The sequence below is a fragment of the Rutidosis leptorrhynchoides genome, chromosome 9 (genome assembly GCF_046630445.1).
Source record: "Rutidosis leptorrhynchoides isolate AG116_Rl617_1_P2 chromosome 9, CSIRO_AGI_Rlap_v1, whole genome shotgun sequence".
Classification (NCBI taxonomy): Eukaryota; Viridiplantae; Streptophyta; class Magnoliopsida; order Asterales; family Asteraceae; genus Rutidosis; species Rutidosis leptorrhynchoides.
This window is the reverse complement of record NC_092341.1, coordinates 36,203,438-36,220,563: the sequence shown is the minus strand read 5'-3', so window position 1 is coordinate 36,220,563 and position 17,126 is coordinate 36,203,438. Positions and strand designations below refer to the sequence as shown.

Below are 17,126 nucleotides of genomic sequence, written 5' to 3'. Positions count from 1 at the left end.
CGGTTGTGTATTAATGCAACGAACGAAGGTGATTGCTTATGCGTCTAGACAATTGAAGATTCACGAACAAAATTATACGACGCATGATTTGGAATTAGGCGCGGTTGTTTTTGCATTAAAGACTTGGAGGCACTACTTATATGGGGTCAAAAGTATTATATATACCGACCACAAAAGTCTTCAACACATATTTAATCAGAAACAACTGAATATGAGGCAGCGTAGGTGGATTGAATTATTGAATGATTACGACTTTGAGATTCGTTACCACCCGGGGAAGGCAAATGTGGTAGCCGATGCCTTGAGCAGGAAGGACAGAGAACCCATTCGAGTAAAATCTATGAATATAATGATTCATAATAACATTACTACTCAAATAAAGGAGGCGCAACAAGGAGTTTTAAAAGAGGGAAATTTAAAGGATGAAATACCCAAAGGATCGGAGAAGCATCTTAATATTCGGGAAGACGGAACCCGGTATAGGGCTGAAAGGATTTGGGTACCAAAATTTGGAGATATGAGAGAAATGGTACTTAGAGAAGCTCATAAAACCAGATACTCAATACATCCTGGAACGGGGAAGATGTACAAAGATCTCAAGAAACATTTTTGGTGGCCGGGTATGAAAGCCGATGTTGCTAAATACGTAGGAGAATGTTTGACATGTTCTAAGGTCAAAGCTGAGCATCAGAAACCATCAGGTCTACTTCAACAACCCGAAATCCCGGAATGGAAATGGGAAAACATTACCATGGATTTCATCACTAAATTGCCAAGGACTGCAAGTGGTTTTGATACTATTTGGGTAATAGTTGATCGTCTCACCAAATCAGCACACTTCCTACCAATAAGAGAAGATGACAAGATGGAGAAGTTAGCACGACTGTATTTGAAGGAAGTCGTCTCCAGACATGGAATACCAATCTCTATTATCTCTGATAGGGATGGCAGATTTATTTCAAGATTCTGGCAGACATTACAGCAAGCATTAGGAACTCGTCTAGACATGAGTACTGCCTATCATCCACAAACTGATGGGCAGAGCGAAAGGACGATACAAACGCTTGAAGACATGCTACGAGCATGTGTTATTGATTTCGGAAACAGTTGGGATCGACATCTACCGTTAGCAGAATTTTCCTACAACAACAGCTACCATTCAAGCATTGAGATGGCGACGTTTGAAGCACTTTATGGTAGAAAGTGCAGATCTCCGATTTGTTGGAGTGAAGTGGGGGATAGACAGATTACGGGTCTGGAGATTATACAAGAAACTACCGAGAAGATCATCCAAATTCAACAACGGTTGAAAACCGCCCAAAGTCGACAAAAGAGCTACGCTGACATTAAAAGAAAAGATATAGAATTTGAAATTGGAGAGATGGTCATGCTTAAAGTTGCACCTTGGAAAGGCGTTGTTCGATTTGGTAAACGAGGGAAATTAAATCCAAGGTATATTGGACCATTCAAGATTATTGATCGTGTCGGACCAGTAGCTTACCGACTAGAGTTACCTCAACAACTCGCGGCTGTACATAACACTTTCCACGTCTCGAATTTAAAGAAATGTTTTGCTAAAGAAGATCTCACTATTCCGTTAGATGAAATCCAAATCAACGAAAAACTTCAATTCATCGAAGAACCCGTCGAAATAATGGATCGTGAGGTTAAAAGACTTAAGCAAAACAAGATACCAATTGTTAAGGTTCGATGGAATGCTCGTAGAGGACCCGAGTTCACCTGGGAGCGTGAAGATCAGATGAAGAAGAAATACCCGCATCTATTTCCAGAAGATTCGTCAACACCTTCAACAGCTTAAAATTTCGGGACGAAATTTATTTAACGGGTAGGTACTGTAGTGACCCGAACTTTTCCATGTTTATATATATTAATTGAGATTGATATTTACATGATTAAATGTTTCCAACATGTTAAGCAATCAAACTTGTTAAGACTTGATTAATTGAAATAGGTTTCATATAGACAATTGACCACCCAAGTTGACCGGTGATTCACGAACGTTAAAACTTGTAAAAAAAAAACTATATGATGACATATATATGGTTATATATATAGTTAACATGATATTATGATAAATAAACATATCATTAATTATATTAACAATGAACTACATATGTAAAAACAAGACTACTAAATGATTTTGAAACGAGACATATATGTAACGTTTATCGTTGTAACGACATTTAATGTATATATATCATATTAGGAGATATTCGTACATCATAATATCATGATAATATAATAATTTAAAATCTCTTTTGATATTATAAACATTGGGTTAACAACATCTAACAAGATCGTTAACCTAAAGGTTTCAAAACAACACTTACATGTAACGACTAACGATGACTTAACGACTCAGTTAAAATGTATATACATGTAGTGTTTTAATATGTATTTATACACTTTTGGAAGACTTCAATACACTTATCAAAATACTTCTACTTAACAAAAATGCTTACAATTACATCCTCGTTCAGTTTCATCAACAATTCTACTCGTATGCACCCGTATTCGTACTCGTACAATACACAGCTTTTAGATGTATGTACTATTGGTATATACACTCCAATGATCAGCTCTTAGCAGCCCATGTGAGTCACCTAACACATGTGGGAACCATCATTTGGCAACTAGCATGAAATATCTCATAAAATTACAAAAATATGAGTAATCATTCATGACTTATTTACATGAAAACAAAATAACATATCCTTTATATCTAATCCATACACCAACGACCAAAAACACCTACAAACACTTTCATTCTTCAATTTTCTTCATCTAATTGATCTCTCTCAAGTTCTATCTTCAAGTTCTAAGTGTTCTTCATAAATTCTAAAAGTTCTAGTTTCATAAAATCAAGAATACTTTCAAGTTTGCTAGCTCACTTCCAATCTTGTAAGGTGATCATCCAACCTCAAGAAATCTTTGTTTCTTACAGTAGGTTATCATTCTAATACAAGGTAATAATCATATTCAAACTTTGGTTCAATTTCTATAACTATAACAATCTTATTTCAAGTGATGATCTTACTTGAACTTGTTTTCGTGTCATGATTCTGCTTCAAGAACTTCGAGCCATCCAAGGATCCATTGAAGCTAGATCCATTTTTCTCTTTTCCAGTAGGTTTATCCAAGGAACTTAAGGTAGTAATGATATTCATAACATCATTCGATTCATACATATAAAGCTATCTTATTCGAAGGTTTAAACTTGTAATCACTAGAACATAGTTTAGTTAATTCTAAACTTGTTCGCAAACAAAAGTTAATCCTTCTAACTTGACTTTTAAAATCAACTAAACACATGTTCTATATCTATATGATATGCTAACTTAATGATTTAAAACCTGGAAACACGAAAAACACCGTAAAACCGGATTTACGCCGTCGTAGTAACACCGCGGGCTGTTTTGGGTTAGTTAATTAAAAACTATGATAAACTTTGATTTAAAAGTTGTTATTCTGAGAAAATTATTTTTATTATGAACATGAAACTATATCCAAAAATTATGGTTAAACTCAAAGTGGAAGTATGTTTTCTAAAATGGTCATCTAGACGTCGTTCTTTCGACTGAAATGACTACCTTTACAAAAACGACTTGTAACTTATTTTTCCGACTATAAACCTATACTTTTTCTGTTTAGATTCATAAAATAGAGTTCAATATGAAACCATAGCAATTTGATTCACTCAAAACGGATTTAAAATGAAGAAGTTATGGGTAAAACAAGATTGGATAATTTTTCTCATTTTAGCTACGTGAAAATTGGTAACAAATCTATTCCAACCATAACTTAATCAACTTATATTGTATATTATGTAATCTTGAGATACCATAGACACGTATACAATGTTTCGACCTATCATGTCGACACATCTATATATATTTCGGAACAACCATAGACACTCTATATGTGAATGTTGGAGTTAGCTATACAGGGTTGAGGTTGATTCCAAAATATATATAGTTTGAGTTGTGATCAATACTGAGATACGTATACACTGGGTCGTGGATTGATTCAAGATAATATTTATCGATTTATTTCTGTACATCTAACTGTGGACAACTAGTTATAGGTTACTAACGAGGACAGCTGACTTAATAAACTTAAAACATCAAAATATATTAAAAGTGTTGTAAATATATTTTGAACATACTTTGATATATATGTATATATTGTTATAGGTTCGTGAATCAACCAGTGGCCAAGTCTTACTTCCCGACGAAGTAAAAATCTGTGAAAGTGAGTTATAGTCCCACTTTTAAAATCTAATATTTTTGGGATGAGAATACATGCAGGTTTTATAAATGATTTACAAAATAGACACAAGTACGTGAAACTACATTCTATGGTTGAATTATCAAAATCGAATATGCCCCTTTTTATTAAGTCTGGTAATCTAAGAATTAGGGAACAGACACCCTAATTGACGCGAATCCTAAAGATAGATCTATTGGGCCTAACAAACCCCATCCAAAGTACCGGATGCTTTAGTACTTCGAAATTTATATCATATCCGAAGGGTGTCCCGGAATGATGGGGATATTCTTATATATGCATCTTGTTATTGTCGGTTACCAGGTGTTCACCATATGAATGATTTTTATCTCTATGTATGGGATGTGTATTGAAATATGAAATCTTGTGGTCTATTGTTACGATTTGATATATATAGGTTAAACCTATAACTCACCAACATTTTTGTTGACGTTTAAAGCATGTTTATTCTCAGGTGAATATTAAGAGCTTCCGCTGTTGCATACTAAAATAAGGACAAGATTTGGAGTCCATGTTTGTATGACATTGTGTAAAAACTGTATTCAAGAAACTGATTTCGATGTAACATATTTGTATTGTAAACCATTATGTAATGGTCGTGTGTAAACAGGATATTTTAGATTATCATTATTTGATAATCTACGTAAAGCTTTTTAAACCTTTATTTATGAAATAAAGGTTATGGTTTGTTTTAAAAAGGAATGCAGTCTTTGAAAAACGTCTCATATAGAGGTCAAAACCTCGCAACGAAATCAATTAATATGGAACGTTTTTAATCAATAAGAACGGGACATTTCACACAAAGTCTCTAATTTCCTCCGTTAATCTGATGTAAGCAGTTGTTGAACCAATTGTTACCTTGATTAGCTCACGAATAGGACTGGGACTACGTATTTTAACCAGAGCATATCCAGCAATCAGATTTTGGCTTGCCTTCGTTAATTCACAATTTTTAGTATCGAGAACTTTCCCCCACCATCCAGCTATCCTTCTGAAGTTATCTTCTTCCCAACATGTTACGAGCATACTAAAGATACTGACCCATGTTAATCGACCAGGGGCTGGATTGTTATTTTTCCATCTTCTCAGATTGTTAACCCATCTTTTAATGCTATGATTATCCGTTGAAAGTATCAGTTTCTATGGTGTTTTCAGTTTCGAAGATGAGCATAACTTCAAGTCCTCCAGTGTATTTAAGTGTGAAGTTACCCAGACCTTCTTCTTTGCATAGATCCTGAAAGTTAGTTAGAGCTTCGAAGGACTCAACATCTCCTACAAGAGCATGCTTACATTGGTCAATGTTTTTGTCGCATTCATTGATGGTGATTGCTCTATCGAACTCATTTTCTGCGTAAACATCTTGTGGATTGGGGTAGGGTTTGGGACGTGAGGGATTAGGGTTTGGACATTGAGGTGAGTTTCTGGTATTCGGGTTATGTGGGTTCGAGGTGAAGGAAGGTCGGTTATGATTTGGGATATTTCTGTTTTGTTGGTAATGAGAATGTTGTTTGTGGTTGTAGTTGACAGTGGTGTTGTGGTGATGGGTGGTGTGGTGGTGACTGGTGTGGTTGCGATTGGGAGATGTGAAGTTGGCGTAGGGTTTTGAATTTTGTGGTTTTGAGTGGTGAGGGATAGGTTTTGAGGTTACGTCAGTGTATCTTCTACCATCAAAAAAATTGTCAGTATTGTTGCGTGGCCTATGGTTGTTTTGGTGAGGGTTTCTTTCTCCGTTGAGGGGAGGAAAGTCTTGAAACCAGGTGTTGTTATTGTTAAAAGGTTCCTTGTATTGCTTTTGCTGTTCAAATTTTTCACCCCTAGCTTTGAAGAATTGAAGGTTAATACCTTCAATCTGTTTGTTACAAAGCTTAGACGCAAACAAGTCTGGATCCGTGATTCCTCATACCGAACAAAGCCAAAAGCTTGTCTACTCTGTAGCCTTCTTCTTGCCATGTAAACATCGTTTACCTTCCCATATTGTTTGAAATATTTCCATATGTCTGCTACAGACCATGAAGGTGGATAGTTAAAGAACAAGAAGGATGTTACTCTCCTGCCGTTTACCCTAGAATGGGATCTGTAGTAGTTGCCATTGTTGTCGTCATACGCCGCCGCCGTGCTCCTGGAATAGCTGCCATACCCAGCCCGGAAGTTGCACTCTCTCTCATAACCTCTCTCTCTCGTACTTCTAAAACACAAATTGATGGCAGAATAGTATGATATGATTCACATACTCTACTTGATTTGTCACCACCTATTCCACTTAATCATGTTCATTTTGTCATGAAAGCAAAATAACTTGGTAGCAATTATATAACTTATACTACGTATAAAGCAGAATAGTATCATATTCATGTTCAATTTGTTGTCATCGCAAATAATATAATATTAATAATCAAAAGATTAACAATATTATTTACACAAATAATTTTGGAAACATATAACTTGCTTAAACAATCGCACCAAATGATGATCTATATTATCACAAAGTATAAATAAAATTTAAACGTCCTGATAATAATCGTAATAATACAATACTATAACCACAATGGTCATCACAATATTTTACTATCTTATCTAATTAGTTGCATATGTGTAACATATTCTGTTATGATAGTATTACATATATGTATATATATGTATATATATATATATATATATATATATATATATATATATATATATATATATATATATATATATATGTATATATATATATGTATATATATATATATATATATATATATATATATATATATATATATATATAAAATACAATCAGACATGTGGAAACGAGTCAAAAGTAGTTACGTCCACTAATTTCTTAATTTGCTCAACTACTCCAATATGTAAGATTGACAATAACAACCCATGTCCCTCCACTAATTCCTTAATTTGCTCCATTAAAATATGATTCCATAATAGATCCGTTTTAGAATTATCAGTCTCAATTCAAGATATGATGCATATGTTCTTCATTTTATTAGAATTATTATCCCACTCTTTCCATTATCCAGGTATATCTTTTTCAATATATATCCATTTTTATTGGTTTCTTTTCATGGCATGAAGACTCCGAAACTGGGATCTAACCCAAATATAATTCTTTCAATTTAATATGCAATTCTATTTGTGTAAAACAAAACTTTTTAAATAATCCATATAATTATAATCAGTTTGATTATGATTATAATATATTAATAATCAAGATAACTACTAAAATGTTTTATCACTCGAATCTGTTTAAGTTTGTAGTAATATTTACATATACGAAACTGAAACATATAGATTACACAAACATAATATTCATATAACGATCATGTAATCATAATAAGAATGAAAAGATAGAACGATCTAACCGAATTGAAGGTTGAACCGGGCTTGTGTTTGACACAATTCTCTTAAACAGATTCGACGTCTGTTCCCAGGGTACACCGGTTCAAAGCAGCGTACTGCCGGACGAGAGCACTTGCCTGAAAAAGACCGGAAGCGGGGTGACCGAAGTTGTAGAAGAAGAAGTTGAATGTAAGAGGGTTACGATTTTTGTTTGTGTGTTAGTTTATTTATCTTTCTCAATACCAAAGTTTGGTATTTATAGTGCAAACAAAATCCTTGATTGATATTGTAAATCTTTTAGGATTTGAAAAAGGAAAGAGAAGATTTACAAAATCACAAAAAAGATTTACAAAATCATTGGTTGATAGTTTCTACTTTGCACTTAAACTAACAACTTTTAGACGCGATATCTCATTCACCATTAACCCGTTTTGAACACGCTTTAGTTCATTTTAAAGCTCTCATTAGTGGTTACAAAAACCCACGTTAATATATATCACTTTATTATATATTAATTTGTGTCCAAAAAATTGGTGGAACATACTTTTTCAACCAAATTTTCCAACAATATTTTGTTTTGCAATCAACGTTCCTCAAGTTCTTTTTTGGCTTTCAACATCCCTTGATTTTCAAAAGCGTGCAATCATCATCCCTTCGCCAAACTACCGTCCAATTTTTTCGTTAAGTTTGTCATGAGATTAACACGTGATGGGCATTTTTGTCTTATTACTTAATTGTCAGCCTTTTTTTTTGCTTTGTTGGTCCCTCATAATATATTGTTGATCCCTTCATTTTACAATTGTTGTGTGGGTGGTCCCTCCATCCAACTATCGTTAAAAATTTGTTAATTCTTGACATGTGCATTGCATTTGAGGGTAAATACATCTTTTTACCCTTTATCTTCAATTTCATCTTCATCTTTATCTCCATCTGAATCTTCATCTTTTTCACTTAAACATCATAAACCCTAATTTAATTAATTCATCAAAATAAATCACACAAAAAAATTTGTTATTGTACGCGCGGGTTTTTTCAAACTCTTGAAATTAAATCAAAAGTTAATGGAATTTCAAACTCGTGAAACCAATCAAATTGTTATTGTACGAGCGTTTTTTACGTGTTTAATTTTGATGGTTAACTGAATTAGGGTTCATGATGTTTTATTAAAGAAGATGAAGATGGGGATGAAGATAAAAATGACGATGAAGGGTAAAAGACATATTTACCCTCACATGGAATGCACATGTCTAGAGTTTACATATGTTTTTAACATAAGTTAGACGGAGGGACCACCCACGCAAACAATTGTAAAATAAAGGGATCACCGTAATAAACAATATAAAAATGAGGGACTAACAAAGTAAATAAGGGTGAAAATGAACCAATAAGATGAAAATGCCCATCACGTGTTAATCACGTGATGTCACTTGACGGACAAATTGGACGACAGTTTGACGAAGGGATGATGATTACACCTTTTTTTTTTTTGAAAATTAAGGAATGTTGAAAGCAAAAAATAAAATTAACGGATGGTGATTGAAAAATGGGGTATAATTAAGGGACCAACAGAGAAAAAAAGTATAAGAGTAGTAAGCCTAAGAATTCGATAATATATGAATACAATTAGTAACTACAGTATTAAACTGGAATAAATGAATGTATGAAGAGTAGCATCAAACTCATTTAAGAATAATAATAATATATAACAACACGTAAAAAAGAGATATATGTTAAATCAAGGAATGTATATTAAACACTAAGTTCGGTACGGCGGTACATTTTCTTGTTTTTTGGTTTGTCTCTTTTCGATGACCGAAAAAATTGTATATCAAGGACCATAGACCGGAACAAAAACTACGAGTATGCGGTTCGGTTCAGTACATTTCTCTGTGGTCTTTGTTTTTTTTTTTCGGTTCTTTCTTCTGCCATAAGTAATGATGCTCTATAACGGTTATATAACATATTTAACGGTCAGGGGACTAATCTATCTTAACGACATCATAAAGGGTGTTTTTAGACAAACTACCAAACATTGGGGGTAAATTATTTTCCATTTTTTCAATCATAACAAGTTATCAACCTCTGAACTAAATCATCACCACCTCAAACAACCGTCTCCGGCCGCCCTGTATATCTATCGATCCGAAAATAACGGAAAACTATACATACAGAAAACGTATGTAAAACGTTTAATGGCGGCAAATGAAACAAATGATTACCTTTACGCTCACTCTCTTCAGGCAAGTTCTCAATTAATCATTTCAGTATCATTTCATTTTTCAGTTTTTTTTTTTTTTAAATTAAAGCACAGGTTACGTGTTATCACATGCTATTTTAGGGTTCTTTATTGCCCTAATTATATATATTGCTCTGCAGAAAGAAGAAGATTTTGATTTTGGATCTGATGATACTGATGCTCCTATTCCCCTTACTGTTGCCTCTCGTGTTTGTTTCCTTGCTTCATTTTATTAGTTCTTCATTTAATTTCTGTTTGCATTGTTTAATTAGGGTTTAGGACTAATTGTTTATAAATGCATTGCACTTTATCTCACTCTTTATATGAAAAAATAATACTACACAAGTCACAACTGTTAAATTACTAAACCGGTGGTGACATAATGGTACTATTTTTGAAGAAATGTTAACTTATCTGTTGCAACATCAGCTAAACACGACGTTATTAAATAGTTTTACCGGTCATGCCCTCGGATTGGTCCGGGTTTCCTCCAGGGCAGTAGTTGGGGGCGAGAGATGAACGCTTCGGTGGTTTAGTCCCCTGAGTGATCCCAAACTGGTGTAAAAAAAAAGTGAATAGGATTAAGCTTTTATAATTTTTCAATCAATAATAGAATAATAATGGTAACAAGTAATTAATGAACCCTAATACAGTTATTATCGTGTACAGGGGCGGACTTATGAAGGGGCAGGGTGGGGCACCCGCCCCCAGTGGATTGACAATTTTTTGTGCTAATTTTTTCGATTTTGCCCCCAGCAGATTATTGTTTTTTGCCCCAAATCCTTCATATTTTGCCCCAAGACCTTCGTACTTTACCCCAAAACCTTCGTATTTTGCCCAAAAACCTCCAAATTTTGCCCAAAAAACTCTATATTTTCCCCCAAAAACCTCCATATTTTGCCAAAAAAAGTCGCTACGTTTTAAAAAAATAATTCCGCCCCCCTGTGTGAAAAAATTTCCTGGCTCCACCAATGATTGTGCATGATGCATTAAGTATTAAGTGTGTTGATTAATTGTAAAGATGAAATGATATTTTGTTTGTGCAGGTATTGTATATGTTAGGTGATATTGCGTCAGGTCCTGCTTTCCGGTTTACACAATGGTTGGAGTTAGTTAGGAAGCGGAGTGGAAAATACAAGTCGTCAGGGTTTCCACACAGACCTCAAAGACCTGATAGTATTCTTTCGAGGTTATCTTCCATTTTGGTTTATAAAACGTTTGATCGATTAGTAGTTTGCTGATTTGAAATATTGAATTAGTTGATCATTATGAATTTGATTTTGATAGCTTACTGTTCTGATAGTATGCTCCTGTGGCCATTGCTATTCAGTGCGGGAGATTTAAGTTCGGGATCAAAAGATTCTCGTGCTTATGAACAAACGAGTGAAATAAGTTTATGGGAACGACTTGGTAAGGTCGCTATGTTGAATATCGAGTCGAGCTCGTTCTCTTGGGACATGCTTTGTTCACTTCACCACACTGAACATAGTAACAGTAACGAATCTGAGGATGAAATGAATAAAGCATTAGAGGTATTATCATTATCATAAACTTTATACAAGTCTTAAATTAACATAGAAATAAGCATATAATATAAAGCTGACAAATTTATGTTTGTTTTTGTGTTGAGTACAGGTGACGGTAAACTCTGGAGGAGTTGTATTCTTTGCACTATTCAACCAGAATGAAAATGGTGAGTTTATTCATAAAGAAGCTGCGGCGGTTATTAAAATAGCATCTTCTAGAATGGCTACACAATCGGAGCGGCTTGGTTATGAATTTGCAAAATGGTTAGGTGTCAGAACACCACAAGTTAGTATACGTTTGTACTTCCTTTATACATGATTTACCATCCCTGCAAATGAGTGGTGGTAACTTTTACCTGTTTACTTATCTGTGAATGGGTCGATTTGGGTTATAATTTATATTAACAGGTCAAATAGGTAAAATCAAATAAATTTACTCAGAGTCGCCCAAAAAGTATCTTCAAGGTATAAGACCTCCAAATTTTTTTTTTTTTTTTTTTTTTTTTTTTTGTAATTATTTAATTATAGATAGATAATGAGATTATTGTAGAAGAAGTGTTTGGATCAACCCACCTCAGATAAAATTACCTGTTTTGATTCTGTTACCGATCCACTTATTTTGCCACATCTCCTGAAAACATCTGAATGGTTTACGAAATAATAACTTCTACAGGCTAGAGTCATTCACAATTGTAGTCACGAGTGGTTAAAGATTAAGGCTGCTGCAGAAAAGGCTAAAGGCGCAGCATTTTCTGACGGAGATGAAGTTGGTGAAATGACATGCTCAGAGCTTTTAGAAGCCCTAGAGCTGAGCCGATGTCTTTATTTGATGAAGTATATTAAACTAACTTCGCACTTGAACCGATCTAATGGTCAGAAATGAATATTAAAATAATTCCTTTTTATGTAGTTACGTGCATGGATCTCCTCTGCTAGAAAACTCAACTGCATTTAAGACCCAAAAGGCTGCAGAAAAGACATCGGCTGCCCTTGGCAGACTCTTGATGTTGGATCTCGTAATCCGGAATGAAGACCGGCTTCCATGTCGCCAACTCCATTGGCGAGGGAATTTCGCTAATCTGTTATTAGCAGATAAAATGGTGGATGCAAATAAGGATGCTCTTGAAGAAGCATTTGATTCTGCTATTAATAAATACAGACCAAGGGTAATGCGCGCACTTCAAAAGGATAGAAGGTCAACTTCGGTAGATAGTAGAATGAGCACCGATGATTCAGTTATAAGATCAAAAAGCACCGATCTTTCTGATATAATACAATCACCCGAAAAAACCCTAAAAGAAAAAGTTACAATTGATCCAATAATAACAGATTTTGATATAGTGGCTATTGACTCTAATGTCCCTCGACGACCGCCAGCTGGCAAACGTGTACATGATCAAGAGAATTATCCTAAACTTGTTGAACTTCTTATCAATAGTCGTGAATACGCGTCACATCTGTTACACGAGATAACTGTTGGGAAATTAGGGTTTCCTCCCGAAAGTATTGAAACTTCTGAAAAATCGCCTTTTATTGAAGACATGAATTCGGTGGTTCATGAATTCAGGAACGGGGTTCGTGCAGCCCTGATGGATTTGCAGGGTTTTCATATATTTCTTCTAACACTTCACAAAAAGTTAGATAGTCTTTTAAGGAGTTTTATGAATATTATAGATAAAAGTTCTAATGGGGATTTTGATAAAGGAGATTTAATGATGATTGAATCACCATCAAATTCTGCTCCTTGTGTTTCCCCACAAGGTAAGCAGCCCGATTCAAATGATAATGAATTGCAAAAAACGTGTTCGAAGGCTTCATCTTCGGGTTGTAAAGAGAACTTGGACACGATGTCTCCAATATCACATGATTCTTCTTCACATGGAAAGAATAACAAGGATTGCGGTTCAGAACCACTTCGTACCATGCGCATAACCGCAAAGCTACGAGACTTTCACAAATATGCTAAGGTTTTACTCTTTTTTTATTGATAAACTAATGGAGACTTTGTATGCGAGTTATTTCCAATATCTAGTGAGTGCAAAATTGAAAAAAACACTTATAAAAAGAAATGGTTTGAGAGTTGCTTAAAGTGTATTTTTCCCTCCTAGAACCTTCTAAATCAATCTATTGAATAGATTGAAGGTTTTCCCTGTTCGGGTTACCCGGGAGGCCGAGTAATCCGACCCCATACTCTGATGTACACAGCCCGACTGTCTGTTTCCAACCCATCCCTGACCATCACTAAATATTCGTCCTAAACAGGATTCAAACCTGAGACCTCTTGCAAGGAACTCAGGGCCCCAACTACTGGGCTATCTAGTGATGGTTTTTAATAGATTGTATTGTTAATATAATAATAGAATGATGATAAATAATGGAAAGGTATTTACTTACATTTTTGGTGTGTATTTACTTTTATTTAATATTTTAGATATTTCTAATCAAGATTTATTCATGTATTGATTGATACTGAAGTTAATCTATTGTTGATATAGGTTTTAACGTGATGTGTTATCCTTTTTAAGGTAGATGCTGAACTAAACAAAGAACTGGAGCAATGGAACGAATTGCTAAAAAGTGAAGTAGTAAAACTGTGCCAAGAGAATAATTTCAATTGTGGATTTTTTGAGGGTAGTGAGAGTAATTTTGTTGTTGATGCTTATGAATTAAAGGTAATTCACTAAAATTGATATAAGTTATCTTCTTATTATGTCACCTGGTTTATTCATTTATGTTTTTTTTTTTTTTTTTTTTTACTTACAGCTTAGGCTCGATCATATCCTTGAAAGGATATCATTAATATCTGATGCTGGAAATACTGAAAAACCGTCTTCAATCACATCTACCTTATTTATTGGAGGGGCATTAGCTGCAAGATCTGTTTACACACTTCAACATATAGGGATTACTCATATTTTGTGTTTATGTTCAAATGAAATCGGGCAGTCCGATTCTCAACGTCCAGACTTGTTCGAGTATCGAAATTTTTCGGTTAGTTATGAGTTTCATTCTTATTGTGCTTAGGTTTATAGCAGTGGCAAAATTGAGGTGGTTAGTTAATGGGTCTGAATGGGTTATTATATTATATGTTGCTTATGCACAATTAGTGTGTCGATATGATTGCAGAAACTATTATAATTTAAATAATCATGAATTTTTTATGTAAATGATCTAGTAGGCTTATGCATTAAAAATACATTTTGGACAAATTTGAGAGTTTGATTCATTTGACCCATTTTTTTAGCCAATCTTTATATACCCTAACCCCCATACATCTTATTTTGTTATATGATTCACTCATAACTTGCTTTGATAACCAGATTAGTGATGATGAAGACTCAAACATCAGTGAGATTTTTGAAGAAGCTCATTGCTTTATTGATGATGTTGAACGAAAAGGAGGGAAGGTTCTCGTTCATTGCTTTGAAGGGAGAAGCAGAAGCGCAACAATCGTTCTTGCTTACTTAATGATGAAAAAGTAAGTAGTATCAAACTTCATCTAAAATGTGTGCTAATTACTATCTTTATTGATGTAAGCTAGTAGTGTAAAGTCATTTCTAATAAGTAGACAACTTCATTTATCCAAAAACCAAAATGTGTGCCTGAATCAATTAGACGTGTAATAATATACATATAAGAGCTGTTAAGATTATTGTAAGATTAACACACATAACTACACAATTAGGAAGCGCGTCAAATGATTACATTTTTTTTTTTTTTTTTTTTTTTTTTTTGAAAGGCAATGTTAGTGGTTAGCTCACGAAGTTAATTCACGAAAATCCCCCCCCCCCCCCCCCCCCCCCCCCGAGACTCGAACCCTGGTCTCCTCGAACACCATGTTAACATGGTGACCAATGAGGCAAAGCCCCATTGGCCGTCAAATGATTACATTAGATTATATTTTTAGCAATTTGACTTCTAGTCATATATGAAATCATGTAACATACATTTTCTCTTTAATTTTAGCAATTTGACTGCTAAATAATTGCTCCTTTTTACCCAAACTCATTTGACCTATAACTCATCCCGCCCATTTTACCACCTTTATGATTTTATTCTCTCTACTTGTGAAGGAACTACACGTTGCTGAAAGCATGGAATGCTCTAAGAAGAGTTCACAAGCGGGCCCAACCGAATGACGGGTTCGCAAAGGTACTTTTGGAACTAGATAAAAAGTTACACGGAAAGATTTCGATGGAATGGCAACAGAAGAGACCGCCCGTTAAAGTGTGCCCGATTTGTGAAATACAAACAGGTGTAAGCAGCAACTCACTGAAACTTCACTTACAGAAAGCGCATAGGAAATTATCATCAGGAAGTGTAGATAGTGCGATGACTATGGAGATACAAAAGGTTTTGGAAGCACTTAACATTACACCACGACAATCTCATTCCAGTTACTGATTTTTTTAATTGTTAGCATTTTTTGTTTCTGACAATTGTAAAACCAAATCTACACAATTACCTTTCATAGTGTTTCGAGTTATTGATTTTGTAAAGTCTTAGCATTTTTTGTTGGCTTATTAGTTGGCTTATTACAAAGGTTATAAACTGCCCTATTAGTTGGCTTATTACAAAGGTTATAAATGACTGTCTTTCAACCCTACTATACTATTCATAGTTGTGGGGCACTGTGTACTTACAGCTTCTACGATAAGCAAGTGAATAGGGCCGGTGCGTGGCGAACGGTGTACAAGTCCAATGCGTGTTTAAGGCTTCTAACAACTAATTAATTCAACCGAATAGCAACAAATGTTCAACAATTTAATGTCCCCCTCAATGCATATGCATGGCACAAAGAATGGTCGTTGAAGCAAAAAAAAAAATCAAGATCAAAACCCACGCCAAAAAAAATCAAGATCAAAACCCACTTGAACAGTATACACACAATACCGTTACTCTGCTTAAATCACCTCTCAAACACTTATTCATTAACATAGCTTTCAGGTAATCGACTTGCTATGCAAGTCGATCTTAGAAGCTACAATCGTTGAATGATCAAAAGATATTAATCAATTGGAGATAATATCTGGTCACCTCTCCGAAATAGTCATTTTTGAATAAGGTGACCGGACACGAGTGCTTAATTTTTATCATCCTTAACGTATAAACTTATTGCACTTTACAATTAGACATCCCACCCGTAATCGCAACGACCCAAGTTAATTAATATACACCTGCTGGTAAATATACTCTCATGAGTCATGATATGTCTATTTATTACATTCATTCACATATATGCCAAAAATTGTATATATACGGTAAGTAGATAATAATAAGTGTAAAAATTAAACAAATTGATATCCCTTATTTTAGGGTAATATTGTAACTGAATAATAATCCCTATAATACGAGAAAGTCCAACGTTATATATATAGCACTATTTGTTTAAAATTTTAAGACGTTAGTTCTCTATAAAAATTTCCCTGCTGAGCATTTGATATTTTGATATATGATGGCAGCAAACGAAACAAAGGATGAACGTTTCAGTCGCTCTATTCAGGTGACCTTTTATTTAATCATTTCATTATCTTTTCATCTTTAAGATTTAGATTATATGTAAAAAAGTGGAAGTGGATGTGTTATTAATGTTATATATTGCAGAAAGTTGAAGAAGATGATAAGTTTAGGGAGACTGTTGATGGATATACGGAAAAGCCTTCTTTAATTACGTCTAGCTTATTTATTGGAGGGGCATCGGCTGCAAGTTCTGTTTATACACT

The 17,126-nt window shown here is 34.3% G+C and overlaps 1 protein-coding gene across 2 annotated transcripts; it reads left to right on the top strand.

Annotated features, from left to right (window-relative positions):
* The first annotated feature begins 9,736 nt into the window (after window positions 1-9,736).
* Window positions 9,737-17,126, top strand: LOC139865664 (dual specificity protein phosphatase PHS1-like). Of its 2 annotated transcripts, XM_071853745.1 has the most exons (13): window positions 9,737-9,881; window positions 10,018-10,086; window positions 10,924-11,066; window positions 11,208-11,409; window positions 11,513-11,689; window positions 12,077-12,237; window positions 12,314-13,370; window positions 13,929-14,075; window positions 14,167-14,394; window positions 14,724-14,881; window positions 15,477-15,756; window positions 16,866-16,906; window positions 17,008-17,126. In XM_071853745.1, exons 1-13 carry the CDS (start codon window positions 9,834-9,836, stop codon window positions 17,069-17,071), a joined length of 2,775 nt encoding a protein of 924 aa, XP_071709846.1. In that variant the 5' UTR covers window positions 9,737-9,833; the 3' UTR covers window positions 17,072-17,126. The 2 variants fall into 2 exon arrangements, with proteins under 2 accessions (XP_071709846.1, XP_071709847.1); XM_071853746.1 differs by lacking the exons at window positions 16,866-16,906; window positions 17,008-17,126 and having other exon boundaries at window positions 15,477-16,009.